This window comes from Amblyomma maculatum, chromosome 10, assembly GCF_055883805.1.
Source record: "Amblyomma maculatum isolate TAMU_Amacu chromosome 10, ASM5588380v1, whole genome shotgun sequence".
In the NCBI taxonomy this organism is placed as follows: domain Eukaryota; kingdom Metazoa; phylum Arthropoda; class Arachnida; order Ixodida; family Ixodidae; genus Amblyomma; species Amblyomma maculatum.
In genome coordinates, this window is record NC_139353.1 from 14,393,455 (window position 1) to 14,415,160 (window position 21,706).

General features: G+C 41.7%; 2 protein-coding genes across 6 annotated transcripts in view; one reads left to right on the forward strand and one right to left on the reverse strand.

Moving 5' to 3' along the window:
• LOC146175648 (cathepsin L-like) overlaps window positions 1–4,979 on the forward strand; it is a 44,980-nt gene extending 40,001 nt beyond the window's left edge. Inside the window, exon 14 of the mRNA XM_084582045.1 lies at window positions 2,026–4,979. Within this exon, the coding sequence (XP_084438171.1) occupies window positions 2,026–2,109 (84 nt within the window). The 3' untranslated portion in view covers window positions 2,110–4,979. The remainder of the gene's footprint in view (window positions 1–2,025) is intronic.
• Window positions 4,757–21,649, reverse strand: LOC146175649 (uncharacterized). Of its 5 annotated transcripts, none has more exons than XM_084582046.1 (8): window positions 21,393–21,649; window positions 21,187–21,325; window positions 16,499–16,662; window positions 13,446–13,770; window positions 10,656–10,733; window positions 9,996–10,073; window positions 9,336–9,413; window positions 4,757–6,823 (listed from the first exon to the last, which is right to left on the reverse strand). In XM_084582046.1, the coding sequence occupies exons 1-8, from the start codon at window positions 21,558–21,560 to the stop codon at window positions 6,744–6,746; spliced, it is 1,110 nt and encodes a 369-aa protein (XP_084438172.1). In that variant the 5' UTR covers window positions 21,561–21,649; the 3' UTR covers window positions 4,757–6,743. The 5 variants fall into 5 exon arrangements, with proteins under 5 accessions (XP_084438172.1, XP_084438174.1, XP_084438175.1 ...); XM_084582048.1 differs by lacking the exon at window positions 10,656–10,733 and adding an exon at window positions 11,160–11,223 and having other exon boundaries at window positions 9,996–10,009; window positions 21,393–21,648; XM_084582049.1 differs by lacking the exon at window positions 9,336–9,413.
• Window positions 21,650–21,706: the final 57 nt, after the last annotated feature.

Here is a 21,706-nt window from a genome sequence, read left to right on the forward strand (position 1 = left end):
ATGTATGCTCATCGGGTGCGTGATTGCACCGAACGATGAAAGTACAGACAGACTTTGTTCATATGCAAAAAAAACATCAGAGTTCAATATGACCTCATCTTCAGTACTCCCTGAAGTTTGAAAATCTTGTCTCAGTCTTTCCAAATGATCAACGCGGTCAGTGGGACAATGCAAGCTATCTGGAAAGGCCGATTCGCTTTTTCCCTGCGTTGATTTTACAGTGAAAGCTGCATTTCTATCTTCTTCGCACTTTGCTGGCTACAATCATCGGCAGATCTTGCACAAACTTTGCAATAAGATAATCCGTGACAAATAAATACTGTCCCGCACGTGCGAATGGCATAAACAACCGATCGGCGAACGACATACAACGTAGGAAAAAAAAGAAAGGCAGGCGGCTAGGCGCTAGGCCTGCTAGCTATTGAGTAATAAACCACAGTTTTGTGGTGCCGCTAGAAGCTGGAACTGAGGCATGACATGAGGCATAAAATTAACATTTTGATGCTGTTTTGCCTAGTGAGGACTAGTGTTGTCTTTCAACAGGTACAACTTTAATTTCATAGATTATAGCACCACCCCTTGTTTACTTTGCTGTTCTGAAGGTCTATACTTACTTTAGCAGCAAGTGGTTCGCGAGATATCCATATTTGATTTGATTCTTTCTCCATATGATTCGTAGTCAGTGCGGTTTTTAACTCGACCATATTTTGTGGTGTATAAGATGCACCCCTTATATTTAGAAGCCTTCAGTGAAGAATTTGGCATACAAGACGCTCCTGAATTTACTCGGTTGAAGCTGTGAGGTTGACTATACATGCTTGCATAACCTTTGCAAAAGGCTTCGTGTCAGTGAGAATACTCCTTACGCGGTGAGAAATGATAAAAAAAAAAGGGACAACACTCATGCCCAAAAAAGCTCTCTCAGATGCAGAGCTGAAAAGGTTCAAAGGCTTTATGTTTCTATGCACTACCAAAAAGTTTGCCGATTTTTGCTTGTCTTGGCAGTGTAGGCAGGTTGGGGAGCACAGATGTTGCCATCTTTTGGTATTTCGTAATAGTATAATACTAATGCAGGGGCTTGCGAGACGACTGTAGGTTTGATAGTCACGGAAGTTTGTTGCCACCTCCGTTTCACGATACAGTACAAATAGGAATGTTGCTAAAAGAAATTTAAAAAAAATCGTATAAGACGCACTGTTGTATAGTGTGCAATAGCATTTCTTTTGTAATAACTTGGACAGTTAAGTTTCGCCTTATGACAAGATAGTGTAGGCTACCTCTCAACTTATAAAGCCCCGCTTTAACCACGCCGTCTTAAAGTGCCTGCATGGCCTAGGGGTAGTGTGAATGTCGGTGGATTCCTGGCAGGTGGATTTCGATATCACCCTCCCACGTGAAAGGAGAGGCCCAATACTTCAACAATGAAGGACACCATAGTTTAGGGCCCTGGATTTATATTTCAGCTGCCTGGCGCTTTGCAGCATGCACTCGCATTGCACATCACGGGGGCGTTATTTAATTTCTTCTCCGTCAAAATGCACCCACTACAACCAGAATTCAATGTGTGCGCTGTACAGCAGCGCGAGAGAATGCCTCGAGGAAATACTACATGGTTCTCCTCCCGCAGGTTATTATTATTATTTTTTTTCGAGTAGTACTAATTTTTTATACAGACTGGTGAAGCTGTACATTCATGTTCATGCTCATCACCAAGAGCCAGCCAGTGTGCCATGTCTGTTGCTTTATTTATTTATTAACTTCTTATCCAAGTATTTCTCAATGCCTGACCCATTATTAGAGGGGTGCATGGGTCTTCCTATTTGACCTAGATTCCCAGCATGAATGGCAGTAATTTAATAACTGTCAACACTAAAGAAGCGCCATTTGCCCTACTTTTGTAGCTAACATTACATACCAGTATAGTGGTGCTAGTTTGGAATAAGCAATTCTTGTGCAGCTTTTTAACCTTATATGTCGTGCCAACTACTTCAAGCCAGTTCTGACACTACTTTCTTGTGCTTTCAGGGCTACTACAGAGTTTACCGCGGTGATGGTACCTGCGGTGTCAACCAGATGGCGCTGTCAGCCGTGGTTCCACCGAAGCAGTAGTCAATTTAGTCACCGGTTTCTTTTTACAGCTTGAAAGTGCACTTGCACCCCTATCTTAACTATTTAAAGACTTAGTGAAGTCGGATGTATTTTACGAACTGTAGACATCAATTATGCATTGCAGTCCTTATGCGGCATCGCTGTGTTAAAATGGCCGAGTGACCTAATTTTTATTCTTTGTTTTTGAGAACAGGTCTTGTTAAATGTGGTGTTCTTTATTTTGCTGTGTCTGGTAGCTTTGTTGTGATTTTTGTGACTTTTTTATAGCGGCAACAGTCTAGTTTTATACATCTGAGTGACCACTTCCAAGCTTTAGGCACGTGTTGTAGAAGTCTGTTTTGAAATTTTGTATGGTGAGCCATGGCATACTGAGGAGCCAGTGATGATTTCGATGGCTCGATTGACGAGTCATTAACAATGTATTGCTCTATGTTACAAAGCATGGTGTAATAACTGAGGCCAAATTTTAACCTTGCATTGCTGTGGCAAGCCAGCATAACATATGTAATTCACATGATTCAGTGAGAAGTTTTTTATTTTCAAATAATGATGTGTTTAGTGCAACTTTAATGCAATGACAGTAAAAGCTCATTATTCGAATTTCGAAGGACTGCAGAAAATGTTTGAATTATCAAGCGACTTGGAAAAAAAAATGGTTGTATCGTGGTTGGTAAAGTTGAAAGATATGGCAGTGATTACCTCGACTGAGCCTCGTTAACCAAGAGCAGCTGACCCGTGACCAAAAACTGCCAGTGCTGCACTGCAGGATTGCACAAAGCTCATCAAAGTGAAACCTTAACTAAACAGTCAGACTATTTCTGGGAACGGGGCCACTCATTTTAAGTCACGTGTGCACATCAGAGGTGTGCAGATGACTTTGGGCAGACGAGCTGAGCAGACCTACCTGTTTTCATGATCTCTCGCCGCACCAGTCATATCTGAGCTCAACCTCACTTCAGAAACGCGTTCAGATTAATATGTGCGAGACCAGCAGCGTCCAAAACAATACAGTTGCACGGGCATTGACTGAAGCCACGCCAGTAGCTCGAACTAGCCAGTTTTCTAAGTTAATAGGGGTCAAATTGTCGAGATTTTGCTGTTAACAAATAGTTTGTTGTTCCCCTGTGTGAAAGCGATTTCAGTGAACTAAGTCGAACAAACTGAGCATATTTTAAATCCCTCGTGAAAGTTGTAGAGAGAAGGGTCAATGGTCTCGCAGACGTAAAGGTCACATTATCTTGCACAGGCTGGTGATAGCAACTGTGATGCATTTCGTTTTGCTCATTAGTGTACATATGTGCGACAAGGCACAATTTTGTTGGTTAGCAGGCATCATGGTTATGCAAAGTGACTGACTCTGTCCTAGATAACCCATCTTAGTTAGAATGAAGCCAGACTTTTGTCGTTTTAGGGAATACAAAACGGCTCATCTGATTTTTGCTATCTAATTGTAGATTATCCATTTTAGTTACCACTTGGCACGACGAGTCTAACTAACCTAGTTGTTGTGCGTGGTACTTACTAATGAACAATGGCTGTTGTTTAGAATGATTTGTTTGTCATATTTGAAGTTGGTCTCTGTTTATGGTCATCATAATACTCAAAAATGAGTTTCACTATCTTTAGTACAATAACTTCAAAGTTACTCGTTCTCTTGAAACTGCTTCACATGTTAAGATGAAGCACACTCAGCCAGATCAATCTGTTGTGTACAAGAACTTTTTTTTCCATAATATCACAATAGTAAAACCTTAAAGAATTATTCCACCCTGCTTAAGCATTTTGTGTATCACGCTCAACGAAGGAATATGTATTCTTCTTGCTAGATGTTAGGCTTTATTAGTTAATGTCTAATACTCAAACCTACGAGCTCATCTTGTAAAAAAATTTAGGTGCATAGTGACTCGTCTTCCAAGAAAAGTGATCACATGACTTGCGCGCTCAGTCATTTCCAAATTGAGTCACTCTGTGTCGTCTCCACCATCCAACATTGTGGATTCTAGTGAAGTAAGCAAATTAGTTAACTAGTTAGAAGCTAGTTAGCTTCTAAAGCTTCTAACTAGTTCTAATTAGCTAGTTAGAAATAAGCAACTGTCCTTTCTCTCAGCTGTTATAATTACTGCATTGCTATAACACTATGTCATAAATGTTGCCCTAAAGTGTGTTAAAAAGGCACAGAGGACAGCACCATCTAATATCGCAGTTTCAGTAAAAATTGGTCCTATGGTTAAAAGGGTGCAGCAGAAAGCTTGGAAAATTTGTTCAGGATTTTCCAGCTGTTCAGACTCATACCTACACCGAAAAGCCCTCCGTCATCACTTCTAACTTAGAAAATGGTTTCTAACTTACAAAAGTTCCATTTTTATCAAAAGTCTGACATGTTTGTAACTGAAGTATAGTAATCCATTGATACAGGTTAACTTTCAGTTGTGCTCAGTGTCGCTTTATGATAACTCCACCTTTACGAGTGCTATGTCGATGGTTTCCCGACACCAAACTATGCAAACCTTTATACACAATGATTCTTAGATATTCCTTGTTAATGTAACATAATTATTGCTTCCGCCTTGCTGGCTTTGTCATAAAGGACTGTTTATTGTTGCAGATGATGGAAATTAAATGCAAGGCAAGCAGAAGTTTGTAGTAGTCTTGGATAGCCATGTTTTGTATCACATTGCTGTTGAAAGTTTCTAAAAAAAAAGAAAAATGAACAAACTGTGCTCATGTGGCTGCCTGATTGTGGCAGTCTTGGTTCCTTCCTGCACAGCTGTTTCTTTTCGTGAACTGTAGTCGAAGAAGAAATTGTTTAGATACTCAATTTATTTGCACTTTCAGGTTACGCTTTGAAATAAAGTTTTGCAACAAACTCATTGGCGTGAATTATTGCACTTGCTTACTGGTGCACGATTATACAACAAAAACCAGTGCCTTTATGTTACCTGCCCGAGCATTTCATTCCTTGACAAACAATAAACTTGTTTAGAGCAGTGTTTGTTCTTATAGGTCAGTTTAGCCCCGACTCAATCTTGATTCTGTGACTTTTCCACGGAACTAAGGCAGCAATCCACACAAGATCCTCGTACAGTCTAGAAGGGTTCCCCACCACTTCCACAGGTCCAGAAGAGGTCCCCTCCCCGACACATTCATGGCTGAGAACCACCGGTCTAGAGGAAGCATATTACAAGTTCATCTTTGTTTCTCACTGAATTCAAAGAGCAAGGGGAAACGATGGAATGCTCACTAGGCGACAGCAATAGTCTTTAGATTGCGGTGGTATAGATGACATGGTGATTAAAGGCATACGAGAACGTAATATGCATGTCGTATACCCAGTTCCCAAATTCCATCAGCACATGGACGCACACATGGAGGAACTGGAGAAAAATGAGAAGGGTTCAACGCTGCTGAACAGATTGTGGAGCGAAAGCATTAGCTGCGGGTGATGATGATGATGACCTCAGACAAAATGGCACATACCCACGGCGGGGGATTGGCCTGGATACATTTTGGGTGCTAAATATATATGGTCTAGGATTGGTGTATTCAGATAAATACGAGTGTTTAACTAGAATGTAGAAAAAATAAAAAGGTAAAGAAAAAGTAATGAAGTCTTACCTAGCATAGGAATCTTCCTGTTGAAATTATGTAATTATGGAAAGAATTGCACACTGGTTTTAAAGCATATCCCTCGACGCTTGCCCCGAAGGAGAGGAGAACTGGAATGGTCAGAGGAAGGCCTAATCTCGAAAGGGGAGTTAGCTACTCCCCTTTCGAAATTTTACGAAAAAATGCGAACCGCCGGCAGAAAAAGAAAAAATGATCTATGGATTTAATTTCTTCGCAAGACAGAGGTTAGTAACGGAAAGCCCCGAACGACATAAATACAGATTTAGTTTCGGTAATCTGCAGCGCAAGAGAGTCGTAGACACTTCACATTGCCTTGAACTACACATGCGTCCACGTCAAGGCCATCTAAAGGTGTTGGTAATCCAGTGCAGAAAGGAGAGGCTCGTGACTGAGGTGATGGATACGTTAAGTAAACGATATTAGGTATGCACGGAACACGAAGTCAACATAACCTGCCCTTTCATTACATGTAATGCCACAGTGGCCAGGGACCCAGAAAAAACGCACTTTTGCAACGTGAGGAGGAATAAAAAATAAAGGGAAAGGCAAAGCAGAGTGTCCCTTAATTTTTGACTGATGCCAACACGGATAGGCTGTCAGATCTTTGTCAAGGCCAACTAAACGGCCAGAAACTCAGCAGCAAAGATTGGCGTGTAGTCAGGGACCCTGGGAGTATATGCCAATAGCTGCTTTTTCATTCTGCTGAGAGGCATCTGTAAAAATGGCAATATGGCTTGGAAAATTGTCTAGATACTCCTCTATAAGGCCATTTAATAGATTTGCAGACAAATTCTTAGCATTCCCTGGGAGGGTGTCATCGAATAAGATTATTAGCTTGTACTAAAGAGCTGCAGGTGACGAGCGTAGCTGCAGCCACCCGAGGTCTTGCTTTGGCTGTCGCAGTGTTGCTTTCGTAACAAAAAGTGTCTTTCCTTTTAGGCCAACACATGGTGACGGTATATATACCAGTAGACAAATCCGTACATAAATAGCAGATTTTATACACATCAGTCTTGTAAAATGCTGTCCAGCCAGTCCTCCAGGTTGACTGTGGGCTTCTGAGGTTTAGGTGCAGGCTTTTGGGGTTCTACAAAAAGAAAAAACGAAAGGAACATGTAAGCCTGCCTTGTTGAAATTTGCGTCTGCACCATTTCCTCCCCCATGACTGCTAATAAAACAACACTATTATTTGCGACGAAACTGAAACAGTTGCTGTTAAAAGTCAAAAGCAAAAAGCCGTTGCATGTTGACCAAATCTAAAGCTTGGGCACACAGCAGGTCATCTACTACATATATCATTATGCATTCACTTCCATTGGTATCTTCTGGGAGAACGGCTGTTTTTGATAATGCTTCATAGATGGTAAATGGGATAGATAGTTTGTTTAACGTTTGCTTCATGTTGTAATCACTGCAGATGGACATAGCTGTCCACTGCCTGAGGTGGGGGCATTTTTCTGAAATAGCAAAAATTTTGCAATCTGGTCTTGTGAAAACAAACGGGGATGTTTAAAATGACAGTGATATGGAGATGACGACTGTTTCGTTGAGAACTTCAGAGCAGATAAGGATGTTCCTTTGATGATGGGGGAACATAAAGAAGAGAATTGGAGTATCTCACAAGAAACATTGCACTCTTCACACTTCCCATGTGCCTGTATGTTTCAAGGCATTTCATCCGCACGAATCTTATGTGGCACATGGAGTTAAATGTCCCAAATTGAGTTTGATTGTGAAGGGCACCGCAGTGGATGGTTCTGTTAATTCAGAGATTCTGGGGTTCTTTAACGCCCATTGACATCGACCAAACTTGTGTGCTCAGGACCAGCAATCGAGCGTCCTAATTAATAAACCACTGCGGCACGACTGCTGAGTTTTATACATCACGAAAGTGCAAACGTAATAAAATGAGGTTTATTATTATGTGGCTTACAGGCTTCGTATGTTTCGACCACCTGGGGTTCTTTAATGGGAAGCTGAAACACTTTTTCGGGAATATCTTTGTCTAAGGATTACTTTAGCAAAGGAAAACTTTTTCATGATCCCTATGACATCCTCACAGGTAGACATGTACATGCAGTCAAGTTTCTAAATGAATTTACGGCAGCTTCGTCGCAATATGCGGTGTTTGTAGAGGCCAATAAACATTTCGTGCAAGGGTTCGTTGTACAACTTTGTACATATTATTTAAATAAACTTGTACAACTCTCACTCAGCCAACTTAATATGAACTTTGCTGAGATCTTCAGCATATCGTCTGACAAAAAAAAAAAAACTGCGTTCAGTGTAAATGCAAGATTTAAAAGTTGTTTTGAAGCGCAGAAATGAGGAAAATTTTAAAGGTGTAGAGACAACAAATTTTCTATGTGTAAAGTCTGTTCTTGAAATGACGTGCAGCATCATTTCATTAGCCACGTGGATTTGAAAGAAGATGTTCTATCACACAGTTTTGGTTTCAGCCGCCGAACGACGGCTGTTGGCGTCAAAGAGTTGAGGTCATGTGAAGAATATAAAAACTGCGATTCGGTTGCCGCCTTGGTCACTTTCATTCACACCAATTCTTATGCACACTTGTGGCCTAAAGAAAAAAAAAATGGATAAGCAATGGTTATACGTATCATACTTTTTTTCATGACTCGCATTACCAAAACATATCCGTGACACCGCAGCCATGGTTTGGCGACTGAAATCGGAACCGAAACTGCTCGAGAACAATTTCAATGATAGATTCTTCAACTGTTATAAGTGCATGCATGCACACTATTGTCTTACACGTAATTAAAAAAAAAAACGCAAAAAAATGTTGGCGTTGCTAGTCCTTCAAGGTTCAAGTAGCGCGTAAAATTTTCCTTTCAAGCTTGAGAGGCAATGCATTCATGGCCAACAATGTACGGCCACACCCAACACTGCCAACAATTCGGGGACCCAATCCCCAGACCCACTAATTTTCTGGGGGAGCACATGCTTTTCAATCATGTAAGAACTTCAGCTCTTTCTTGGTTACCGTAAGTGACGGCATGCTTACACACGCCCTTCTCCCGCATAAGCATTCCTGATCACCTCGGCCATACACTTCAAACACATTGATCTTTGCGTCAAGCCACAACATGACTTATCTTTTGAACAAAGGTACGCATGGCTTGGTTCGATGAGCTGTAGACTCATTTCCGCATGTACAATGGTGCAAGCTAGGATGGCCCCGGTTAGCGTCCTTTGCATTCTTGTTGTGTTGTTTAAGTCTTGTGTTTATGCATCTGCCGGTTTGTCCAATGTAATCACGTCCACAATGTATTCACGTGTTTGTTTCTCACCTTGCAATTTTTCCCTTTCCCGATGGCACTTCATTTTGTACTTAAGCGTTGCATCTTCAGCAAAATAAGCAGTGGGAAGAGAGCGCTCTTTACACTGTTACCCGTGCAGCTCACTGCCCCAAGCTGCCCACGATTTATTAAAATAAAATCATAATTTCTCCCGCATGTACAGCGTGGTCCATACTACGAACCTAATCAAATTCTGCATTAGGATGCTCTGCTAGCTGCTTCTAAGCCTGGCAAATATGGCAACAAGTACAAAAACAAGTGGCAGTAAATAAAACTTACGAGATGGCAGCTCGACTGCGTCTTCAGAAGCATCGCCTTTGGCTTTAACAACAGGAGCAGAGTCTTCACTTACAGGCACTGGGAGGTAAAAAAGAAAATTCGTGCTAAAGTATCCACAAGTGGACATTTTTTACCTTTCAGCATGACTTTTCCTTGTGTTCACAAAGCATGTTGTTACTAACGCAGTTTACACGTTAGCCTCGTTTAGAAATAAATGACGTGACCACGAATACAGCGCGAGAGGGGAATTTGAGACTGCATGAAAAAGAAAAAGTATTATGATTGATGATGAACTGATCTTTATGGTGCAAGGGCATCTTAGGCCAAAAAGCACCAAACACAAAAAGTATTATGATTATAAAGTGATAGTCGTCCAAGCTTGCCAACTACCACAGAGGCACCGAGGACTTGTAGAAGAATGGCGACGGCTCACAAAAATACCAAAGCAGCAATACGTTGATATTATATGAGAGATAATACTTCAGGAATACACATGGCATTTTATTTTATTAAAATAAAATCATAATCTCTCCCGCGTGCACAGCGCGGTCCATACTACGAGCCTAATCAGATTCTGCATTAGGATGCTCTGCTAGCTGCTTCTAAGCCTGGCAAATATGGCAACAAGTACAAAAACAAGTGGCAGTAAATAAAACTTACGAGATGGCAGCTCGACTGCGTCTTCAGAAGCATCGCCTTTGGCTTTAACAACAGGAGCAGAGTCTTCACTTACAGGCACTGGGAGGTAAAAAAGAAAATTCGTGCTAAAGTATCCACAAGTGGACATTTTTTACCTTTCAGCATGACTTTTCCTTGTGTTCACAAAGCATGTTGTTACTAACGCAGTTTACACGTTAGCCTCGTTTAGAAATAAATGACGTGACCACGAATACAGCGCAAGAGGGGAATTTGAGACTGCATGAAAAAGAAAAAGTATTATGATTGATGATGAACTGATCTTTATGGTGCAAGGGCATCTTAGGCCAAAAAGCACCAAACACAAAAAGTATTATGATTATAAAGTGATAGTCGTCCAAGCTTGCCAACTACCACAGAGGCACCGAGGACTTGTAGAAGAATGGCGACGGCTCACAAAAATACCAAAGCAGCAATACGTTGATATTATATGAGAGATAATACTTCAGGAATACACATGGCATTTTATTTTATTAAAATAAAATCATAATCTCTCCCGCGTGCACAGCGCGGTCCATACTACGAGCCTAATCAGATTCTGCATTAGGATGCTCTGCTAGCTGCTTCTAAGCCTGGCAAATATGGCAACAAGTACAAAAACAAGTGGCAGTAAATAAAACTTACGAGATGGCAGCTCGACTGTGTCTTCAGAAGCATCGCCTTTGGCTTTAACAACAGGAGCAGAGTCTTCACTTACAGGCACTGGGAGGTAAAAAAATAGAAATTCGTGCTAAAGTATCCACAAGTGGACATTTTTTACCTTTCAGCATGACTTTTCCTTGTGTTCACAAAGCATGTTGTTACTAACGCAGTTTACACGTTAGCCTCATTTAGAAATAAATGACGTGACCACGAATACAGCGCGAGAGGGGAATTTGAGACTGCATGAAAAAGAAAAAGTATTATGATTGATGATGAACTGATTTTTATGGCGCAAGGGCATCTTAGGCCAAAAAGTGCCAAACACAAAAAGTATTATGATTATAAAGTGATAGTCGTTCAAGCTTGCCAACTACCACAGAGGCACCGAGGACGTGTAGAAGAATGGTGACGGCTCACAAAAATACCAAAGCAGCAATACGTTGATATTATACGAGAGATAATACTTCAGGAATACACATGGCATTTACTGCCTCTTCAGAAGCATTGCCTTTGGCTTTAACAACAGGAGCAGTGTCTCCACTTACAGGCACTGGGAGGTAAAAAAAAAAAAATTCACGCTAAAGTATCCACAAGTAGACATTTCTTACCTTTCAGCATGACGTTTCCTTGTGTTCACAAAGCATGTTGTTACTAACGCAGTTTACACGTTAGCCTCATTTAGAAATAAATGATGTGACCACGAATACAGTGCGAGAGGGGAATTCGGGACTGCATGAAAAAGTATTACGACTATAAAGTGATAGTCGTTCAAGCTTGCCAACTACCACAGAGGCACCGAGGACTTGTAAAAGAATGGCGACAGCTCACAAAAATACCAAAGCAGCAATACATCGATATTATATGAGAGATAATACTTCAGGAATATACATGACATCATCAACAGCAGCAATATATCTGACATATTAATGCACGCAATCTTCAGTCAGAACCTCGGCAGTCGTGCAGGCATCGCAAATCAGGGTGTGGATGAGCCATATGCAAAACTAGTGGAAGATATCTATAGTGGCTGCACAGTAACCACATAGTAAAGAAAGTAGCAAAATTCCTATAAAGAAAGGTGTTATGCAAGGAGACACGATCTCCCCAGTACTATTCACAGTTTGCTTAGAAGTATTATTTAGAGACTTGGAATGGGAGCCATTAGGAATAAGGGTTGATGGAGAATACCTCAGTAATCTGCGATTCCCTAATGACATTGCCTTGCTAAGTAATGCAGGGAATGAACTGCAAAGAATGTTTGATGACCTAGACGGGAAAGGCAGAACTGTAGACCTAAAAATCAATATGCACAAGACTAAGACAATGTTCAACAGCCTCGGGAAGGAACAGCAGTTTACGATTGGTAGCAAAGCATTGGAAGTAGTAGGCGAATATGTCTACTTAGGACAGGTAGTAACCGCAGATCCGGACTATGAAAAGGAAATAATACGAAGAATAAGATTGGGATGGAGCGCATTTGGCAAGCACTTGCAGATTATGACTAGCAGCTTACCGGTATCGCTCAAGAGGAAAGCATATACTAAAAGTTGCATGTTACCAGTACTCACCTACGGAGCTGAAACGTGGAGGCTAACGAAAAGAGTTCTACTTGAGTTGAGGACAACGCAGAGAGCTATCAAACGAAAAATGGTAGGTGCAGTGTTAACGTAAGAAGCATGCAGAGTGGGCCAAAGAAATAACTCGAGTTAATGACATTCTAGTAGAAATCAAGAAGAAATGGGCATGGGCAGGGCATGTAATGCGAAGAGAGGATAATCGATGGTCGCTCAGAGTAACAAATTGGATTCCAAGGGAAGGAAAGTGTACCAGGGGGCAGTAAAAAGTTAGGTGGACGGATGATAAGAAGTTCGCAGCGTGGATGAAGCTAGCACAGGACTGTGTTAATTGGAGGAATTTGGGAGAGGTCTTTGCCCTGCAGAGGGTATAGTTTGGCTGATGATGAATGAATGATGACTTAACTGTTCTAGTGCCAACTCTTTTTCAAAGGAGTGCACCAGCAGCTTTCTGTGTTGTTAGCCACCCTCTACCCATGAGCACTGCATGGTCCCCACGGTCAACAAAAAGTTCGCTTCTCCTGCGAGCTCATGAGCCTGGTGGTGATGACCCCTGTAGGAGCAGTGAGGAATAAGTCTGCTCTATATTCGTAACTTGGTTCCAAACATAATGTGATTCATTCCGGAACCAACAAAGCGAGGAAAAAAACTTCCAGTATATTCGTGTGAAAACTGCATGTTCTCATATATGAATGCTGTGATCACATCAAGCCAATGGCACTGCAGCAAAAATAAAGAAAAGCACATATTCAATGCGTTGTTTATAATCGACTGTACTATAAACTAAAATGGTATCTTCCTTCTATAACAACTCAGTTCATTTCTATGGTCTACAGTTGTGTAGCAGCTCGCATACCAGTTTATATGCGACACATTTTATGACCCACCCCGTCAAATAGAACACTGAAATCGAACTGTGGGCTTGTTTGTAAAATATATTTTCACCCCTTTTGGTGAAAAAGGATGAACACAAAAAAAAAAATGCAACACTGAAGTTCCACTAGAGCGAGCTGGAAGTTCAGTCCAGCATTTGTACTTAGTCTTTCTGTACCAGCGTGTGACACAAACAGAGAGCAAATATTTGGTTCATGAAAAATTACACCATTGGGCTTCCCTACTTCGCGACATTCATGTCTCCTCGTCAAGTTTCAAAGTCAGAGTCTTAAACACAAAGGACTTCACTAACATCAACACCTACCTTTTTTGCTGCCGTGCTCTAGTGTGACCGAAAGCAAGAACTCGTTTTTATCATCAACTGTTTCCTTCACCAAGCTGTCTGCTTCGACAGGCTTTGAATTCCGCTTCAGGAACAGCAATGATTCAAGCTCCTCATCCACATCGTCCTCATCCTTCGGCTTGGTGGTAGCAACAGCAGCAGTAGCTATAGCAGCTTGCAAGGATTTCTTTAATGACTCCCCAACATCTGAAACCTTCTTCAGTTGTTGTTTTCCTGTTCGAAGAAATGCCTCGTATCTTTCTTTCTCAGCAGCTGCCTCAGCATTGAACTCCTCTATTACCTTGGCCTGGGCAAATAAAGATAAATATATAAATCCTTAGCGTTACTCAAAGAAAGATGCAACAAAATGACAAAAACCAGAGATGTTATTTACAATTACTTATCATAAAGGGTGAGAACACTTGAATTTAGGCATCAAATTGTTTTTGGCGCAATGAAAAGGTTGTTGTCTAAAATGTTCATTTGCATAGTGGTTCTGGTAAAAATGCTGTAGAAAATTTTTGCCGAGAATTTTTCGATGAGTGCATGTGTCCGTTTTTATGTAGTCCAATTCTGGAAACCATGAGCAGCGACCCTGATGGCAACTAGTGGTGGTCCAAAAAGACGCGCCAAAATTAAATATAAATTTCACTCACCAGACAGTAATTAGACATTTTTTTGGCATAGAGTAGCGTCCTTTTCAGTTTTTAAACTCAATCATTTTTTTTTTAAACCAGCCAAAAGACGAGACACAGAAAATATAAGTGAACAAGATGAGGCTGGATTAACAACTGAAGATTTATTGATTTATTGTTCGCTTCTATTCTCTCTGTCTTGTCTTTTGGCTGGTCTGAAACGAATGATTACCAACTCACCTAGTCGTCAAAATTGTTGAATTTCACACTCAGGGCTGTTATGGCACAATAGCGTACGCCTTGTCAACAAAAGTGTTAGTGGGCACTGTCATCGCTTCATCCATAGAATTCAAAACACTGTGGCACCATCTAGTGGCAAAAGCTGAAAGATGTGGGAAACGATCTCCCATCGTCCCCTTTAAGGTCGGCTTTCCCCCGCGGTAGTTACTCTACCTATCGCAGAATGGCGCCTACATTGTTGGTTAACATTAACTATCCAAAGATGGCGCCAGCGTCGCGGCAGCACTAGCGCCACCCCTGATCTTGTCCTCACGTACGCGGGCAAAGCCAACTCTCTTCGGTTGGAGAACTCGACGCGAGCAGACGCATCCTCGCATGACTCCGCAGTCGCCGGCGAGGCAAAGGCCTCGCGGGACTTTTCCCGCCTTATCGCCCTGTCCGGCCTCAGAGTTTATACCCTGACCTAACGTGGGCAAACATTTGCCTGTAGTCTTGCTGGTGAGTCAGACGACCTGGATTCATCAGCGTGTTTTATTGCTAGCTAGCACTGTTGTTATTGCAACAATAAGTGCTTGTTGTCAGCACATGTTGTTCCTTTGTGCCCATGAGCAGGGCTAGCAGCGGTCGGCGCGCGTTACCGATCACTGGGTGGGGTCGGCGGTTTGGACTGTCAGCCGCAATTAAGCAGGGAAAATGTATTTATCCCCCTATTACAAGCCCACAAAGCATGCCTCTCACGATGCGAAAGGAGGGGTGTTTTTTGTTTAAGGACGCACTGGAGAGTGCAAAATATAATAAATTATGACAAGCACTCGAAGAAAAAAGAACAGTGTGCACTTACAAAAATCAGTGATATTTTGCTGAGACGCAGTTACGTGGGGTACTACAGAAAGTAATGGGGTTTCTCCGCAAGGTAGCGCCTCAGTTGTTTTTATGTGATTTTCAATGGCAAATAAATATTGTAAAGTTTCTTTTCTTTGATATTGCAGTGCTCGACCTATAAAATATGAGGCCACCATAATCTCATGACATAATTTGCCCAGTGTTCTGTCCCTTTTAAGTCTTCTATCACTGATCACTTAAACATTTTCCTATGAGCTTGAAAGGATTCTTCATGCAAAATACTGAAATGTTTTGATTCTAGGAAGGCATTAAACGATTGCAGGGGTCGAGGATTTGGCATACTATGTGAACAAAGTCCGAATAAAAAGCAATTTTCGGAATATATATACATTCTTTCCATTTCAGGATTCTGTTTACTGCTGAAAGCTTCTGGAATAAAAAAAATTGTAGAGATTCAGCTATCCTTGAACCAAGTTTCATGAGCATTAGCCATCGGCCGCAGCCACACTTATGGCTGCCGCTTCGACCTTGGCTCGCTTCCGCGCCTGGTACGCTTCTCCGCAGCAGGCTAGTCTGGCCTCTCATTGGTCAATGGTCTCGGCAGCCTGCCTGACACGGCTGCGGTCTCTGTCTTTAGTGAGATGTTGCATGTGCATGGTGTATTTAAACAAGTTAAAAAGAGCTGTGCAGATGTGACGCCATCTGTGGGGCACATCAAGTACTATGTCCAGGCACAACGTGGTAGTATTTCTGGCAAATGAATGCAGTAGAGCTAACGGTTTAAAAACCGGTGGACCCTTAAGATCCGCCTTTAAGGGTATGATGCGACAGCGTTAATGACTCCAGTCTGTGGCTTCGCTAGTGGATCCTCAATCGCCTCCTACATGCACTCTGCTACTGGTTTGATCAACAATCACCTAATATGTGCATCTATTACATCACACATACTCATTGGCATACATTCGTAAGCCATCACATTACATACAAGGCCACTGAAAATCGATATAAAGCCCCATTTTAACTAAACCAGACAAAGGTTCCTGTGTGGCCTAGGAGTAGCGTGCCTCACTCTCACATCTCACAGGACTTGCCCATCAACTCTGTTATGTCATGTGACCTTGTGACGTCAGACAATCTGTCAACCAATCAGCATCACCTGCCAACTACCACCTGCCAGATGCATGCTCCCAATTTTTTGTTTATAGCATTGACAATGTCGACTCTGGATTTTATGCGGAATGAGGCCTTTCATGCTGCCACATCAATTAACACAATTTAAGTCATTCGGATGTTTGGTTAACTGAGGTGCTTCCTCACCGGAATGATGTCCTCGGGAAGATCAAGGCACTTGTGCAAGGGTATTGTATGCAGCGCCTGAACAATTGCGTCCATCATGTCCGTTGACAAAAACTCGCTGATATCAGCAGGCTCATCTTGCCAGTCCTGCTGCTCCTTGAAGCGGAAGTGTGCGCTTGGACCAGCTGTGAAATGAAAATAAATAAACGGTGGGGTTCAATTGCAGAGCGACATATGGGCTATGAGGGATGCTTGAAAATGGAATGACAAGATTCAGCAGCCTACGCTCACTAAACAGTGGTCAGCAAATAGTTATATCCCTTAGCGTGGACGTTTTGAAGAAATACACTATTGCTTAGCCTACACCAAGTACATAGTTATGGCAAATGCTGCCTGAAAAAAAAAAAAACTTAGAGGACCTTGAAGAAATATACACTCAAGTGACAGTTGTCCGAAAAAAAGATACAAAACTGCACTACACGCTTCATTGCTCGCGATTATAACCGTCCTTCTAGCATGACTATCATCAAGTTATCACGACCCCTTCCATTGTTGGAATCACGTCAAAAAGTTGCCCTTTTCTGTTTATTCCATAAAAGTTCAGTCCTCATGAAAATATGCTGCCTTTGTCACAGCCGTGCCATACGTCTCATCACCTTCACAATCATAACAGCGTCACACATATTCTTGGTCATACAAAAGTGTTTAACATGCCTGCTCTTCCATGTGCTGCAAGCCATTGGAATAACCTTCTTGATGCAAACATCACAGATACTGCTGCATTAAGAGACGTGTTAACCATCATAATTGCTTATACTCTTTGTTTCATGTGCCGTTAGCAAAAATTACTTTTAATATCGTATAAAATGTATATATACGTGCTCATGTTTACTTCAATGCCAATTCATGTTTTATTTCCGTGTAGCTATATCTTAGACATTATATAGCTGTTTTTTTTTTTACATTTAGTGTTTTACCCTCAGTAATTCCTGCTAACTATTGCGTAACATTTTTCTTCACTCTCATTTGTTTTGACATGATTTTGTTTAAATGTCCCAACCACATAATACTACTATGTAAAAGGATACTGCAAGTCAACTGAATAAATAAATAAATAAAAATATGACAACACGAACAGCGAAAGTTTCTGAACTGAATGAGTGTGTGGCCACTCATATTGATAAAACGAAGTACACATCTAATATTCATACATCTATAAGCAAACACCCCCCCTCCCCCCCCCCCCATATCAAAACTTCAAATTATTTCTCACAACATTTATTTCACAATACTAAATTCACAGTTAAGTAATATTTATTTGTCATATTTCACTGAATTTAGTAAGAATGCAGCGATGGGCTGGTGAAGCTACTTGCAACAACAGGTGTGCTAGCGTCTCAATCCTATAGTTCAATGCCTAAGCCCTAATGGCACTCGTGGAAATAATGACTTCCACTAAGATTATGTTTCTTGTTAGATCACTTGCTCATACTTATTTCTTTATGTATTTATTTAAAATAGGAGCACTGAGTAAGGGGGGCAACAAATGTATACTTATTGATACAGAATAGAAAGAAACATGTATATTAGACACTAACAAAACACAGACAATAAAATAAAATGACAGCTTAAAAACAATGCAAAAATATAGTATAATATGAAAACTTAACATGCGAAAATACAGCACAGGAATGAAAAAGTAACCATCAAATTCAATCTAAGAATGTTATAAAACACACTGGAAAATATAGATCAAAATGGCAAACTGCACAAGCATCAAATATAATGAAGAAACAGCATGAGAATTGAACGGAATCAGCGATAACCACTTGTAGTTTTGATAAATAGTGTCATGATTAGTAATGACTGAATAACGAGTCACATAATGTGTTGCGGTTAGCTATGGAAATGATAAAGAATGCAAACTGTAACACAATGAAGCTGTATTTTTCGTCTCGTCTGCATTTTTATGCACTGTGCAAAAAAACCCTGATGCAAAATTAGGACCTAGTCTCAGAAGCATGTTATCCTTGCAAAAGAATAACATGAAAGACAATCACTTAGCTAATTTTTTTTTGCTTGCTTGTATTATGTGGGACAGAGAACAAGATCAAAATTAATATTTGAGGATACAAGTTTTAAGTGGGAATGATTAGATAAGCAGTCAGCACATCAACACGAGCTGCACTGGACAACGGCGCAGAAGAGAATAACTATTTATGACTTGTTGCAATGTAAGTACCATTTCCTTTCTTACAGCAAATAGCAGGGTAATTTTTGCAAGTGGACACCACAACTCGACATGCAGGCTGTCAATGATTCACAGCGTGGGTAAAGCCTGCCTGTTCTGTTGTCCGTGATCACGACAGTACAGACAATATTGGCTAGTCCACAGCTGCGAGGTGACCACGATGCTTGATGCCATGTTAAATCTGGACGATGACAACCAACACGCTGATGTTCACACCTCTCTGCACATCACTGGAGAGGCTCGTCAGCTTGCCCGGGTGCGGATTCAGAACTAACAACGCTGATAGGCCCAACGCTACAACCTTCGATGCCATGATGCTCTGTGGTCCTCAGTGAGTTTTATTGAGACTTTACTCCGTGACAGTATAGACACAAACAGGCCAGGTCTGTAGGGAAGTGCCCCATAGCTAGGGTAGGCTGCTGAAAGATCATTTGGTAAACTCAAGAGCACAATAAAAAGTTTGTGCTAACAGGCGATCACGAGCATGCTCGGTTTTATGACTTGCACTGAACCTGCCAAAGAAAATAGAACAGCTTCGATAATCATGTTATAATCCATTACCTGAAAAAAATTGGCAGTGGCTTAGCTCAGCTATGCCAGGATATACGTAGCGGCGAAGCTCGCCAGCTGCGAACAGTGACGTCACTCGCTACTCGAGCATGCGCAGTACGGTTGCCCCAGAATCATGCGAAGCCAGCGAGAGTGCGGCCAGTGTAGCTCACGCGACAAAATAATTTATCTTCTATAAACACAGCCGTGCCCACATATAATGAACCTAATGGTTGCACGATGCATTCATTGTGCCCCCCAAAAAATGCAGTAACACAAAAGTGGTGTTCCTTGCTAAAGAAACTGCATTTTGCTGGTATGTACGCCTGCAGACCGTACTGCGAAGCTTTCCAAGCACTCCAGCACAGTCGAGTGCTCTTCACAGAGACCTTTGCTACTCAGCTGTTTAAAGGTTGTAGCTAATCGTGATTAAAGCACTCGTGGCAGCAAATCTTATCAGATTCCTATCAGTCGAGGAGTCCCCACACATTACATGAAATGCATGCACGGCATGTTTTTACAATGTCGGCATCATCCCCAGTCCCAGTAAAATCCTCGCCATGGCTAGCTCTAAATCAATGATGGACTGCCACAAATCCACATGCAAATGACCAGACAGGTGTTCAACAGCATCATATGTCACTTCTGGACCAAATAACACCACCTTACAGAAGCGCTTTGTGGTGCACACCATAATCAGTTCCATTCATACGGTCTAATCAGATTCCATAGCCGCCAGTAGTGAGATCCAAACTGGGATATCTGTATCCGGCCAGTCTACTGCTAGAAGCATGCGCTGGATGATGATCTGCCTCGTATGCTTCATACCTGTTGCAATTATTCTCCTTACACACTTTGACCAGCCGACCACGTGCACAATGATTGACTTCCTAAGCAGGTCATTTGCGCGGTCTTAGCCCATAGATATCTACAATTTCCGTGCCACCTTTCTACTTCTTTAATTTGAGGAGGGGGTCATCAAATTTTATTGAGGATAAGGGTGTAGTGGAGGTTGGGAGGTACACTTTGTGCTTGCGGAAAGTATGTGGTTTTCGACTTGACAAAAAATTTACCCTGCATACCAGCTCATTCTGCGCTGTGCCATCAAAGTTAATTGCTCTGTGACACAGTCATGTTGTTCTAAAACCTACTTTGTAGCACCACCCTCGCTCATAACAAGCAAGTGGTCACTATAACTCGGGCCGCTATGATCGAACGTGTACAGGCATCATATGGAGCAGAGAATACGGTCTTCTGCAAAGTTTTCTGATATGTCCTTGTTGAGCACTGCATTTTAGATGAGTCAAAGACGCAGTTGCGATCGCCCTCAGTAAGCAAAGTGGATCATGAATGCGAAGCGAGCTGAAAAGCCATTTCAGACTGTTCTACGCGGACACAGGGCATACAACCGATTATTAAACGACTCTAAGGTTGTTGCTTTCCTGCTTGCCTCTTTTTTTTTTTTCCCCACTCTGCACACTACAACCGGGCCGGCTTGAAAGCTGCGCTAAGGTATCGTGGCTCAAAGAATCACTGCACTATTCGGGGGCCACGCTGGCGTGGTCAGAGAGGCACCAGAAAAACTACCAAGAGCTCAAAGAGGGACTACACCGGGTTGCTGGACTTGAGTTAGCCATTCCGGAACATACTAAAAGCCTCATTTGCTTAATTAAATCTTAGCTGAACCAGAGTAGAATGAACGTGATTTAACGGAAGCCCTGAAATACACAATCATTCTACAGCTACGGATTTGAGCATTGTCGGCACGCGATCTTAGTAAGCGGTTGGGTATCGAATGTCATTTGAGCTAGGTGAGAGAATAAGAAAAATGAAGGCAAATGTCCTGGGTGCCGAGGCGAGGAAATATGTGAGGCATTTTTTCAGCCAGTCTGCACGCAAGTGTACCCACCAGATGAGCTCATCAAAAGATCGAAATCTTCGCCTCGCTGTCTGTTGTACTCTGTCTCGACTTCGATGGGTTCATCGTACCGGCCCCAGTTACTTGAGATTCCTCGCTTTCTAAACTGAGGGTCACATGTTGGTTCTATCTGCAAACAGAAAAAAGAAAAGCAAAATCGTCTTTAAACTTTAATTATATTTTAAACGCAGCTTTACCGGCGTGGGTGTTGACACAGATGAAGTCTTGTTCACTGACAAGTTTGGTGCACTATCTGCGTCCACCGTAGGTCCCTTTCCATCCCGAGGCTGTTTCGTCTCCACGTCCAGTGGTTTCCATCTCTGTCCTTTTGCTTCTTTTCTCTTGTCTTTTGATTTCGGACCCATTTACAGAACTTACAGGCTAGCACGCCGTTACCAATTGTAACGCATCAAAAATTGCATGGACACCGCCATAAAGCGAATTCGAAAGTGAGGTTGGTGAACACATATTAAAAAAGAACTTAAAGTAAATGCTTATTCAAAATTTTTAA

Coding starts and splice junctions, on each gene's coding strand:
- LOC146175649 (XM_084582046.1), bottom strand. CDS start 21,560: ATGGGTCCGAAATCAAAAGACAAGAGAAAAGAAGCAAAAGGACAGAGA. Junction 9,414..9,995: donor CGCAGTCGAGCTGCCATCTC/GTAAGTTTTATT, acceptor TTTACCTCCCAG/TGCCTGTAAGTGAAGACTCT. Junction 6,824..9,335: donor CGCAGTCGAGCTGCCATCTC/GTAAGTTTTATT, acceptor TTCTTTTTGTAG/AACCCCAAAAGCCTGCACCT.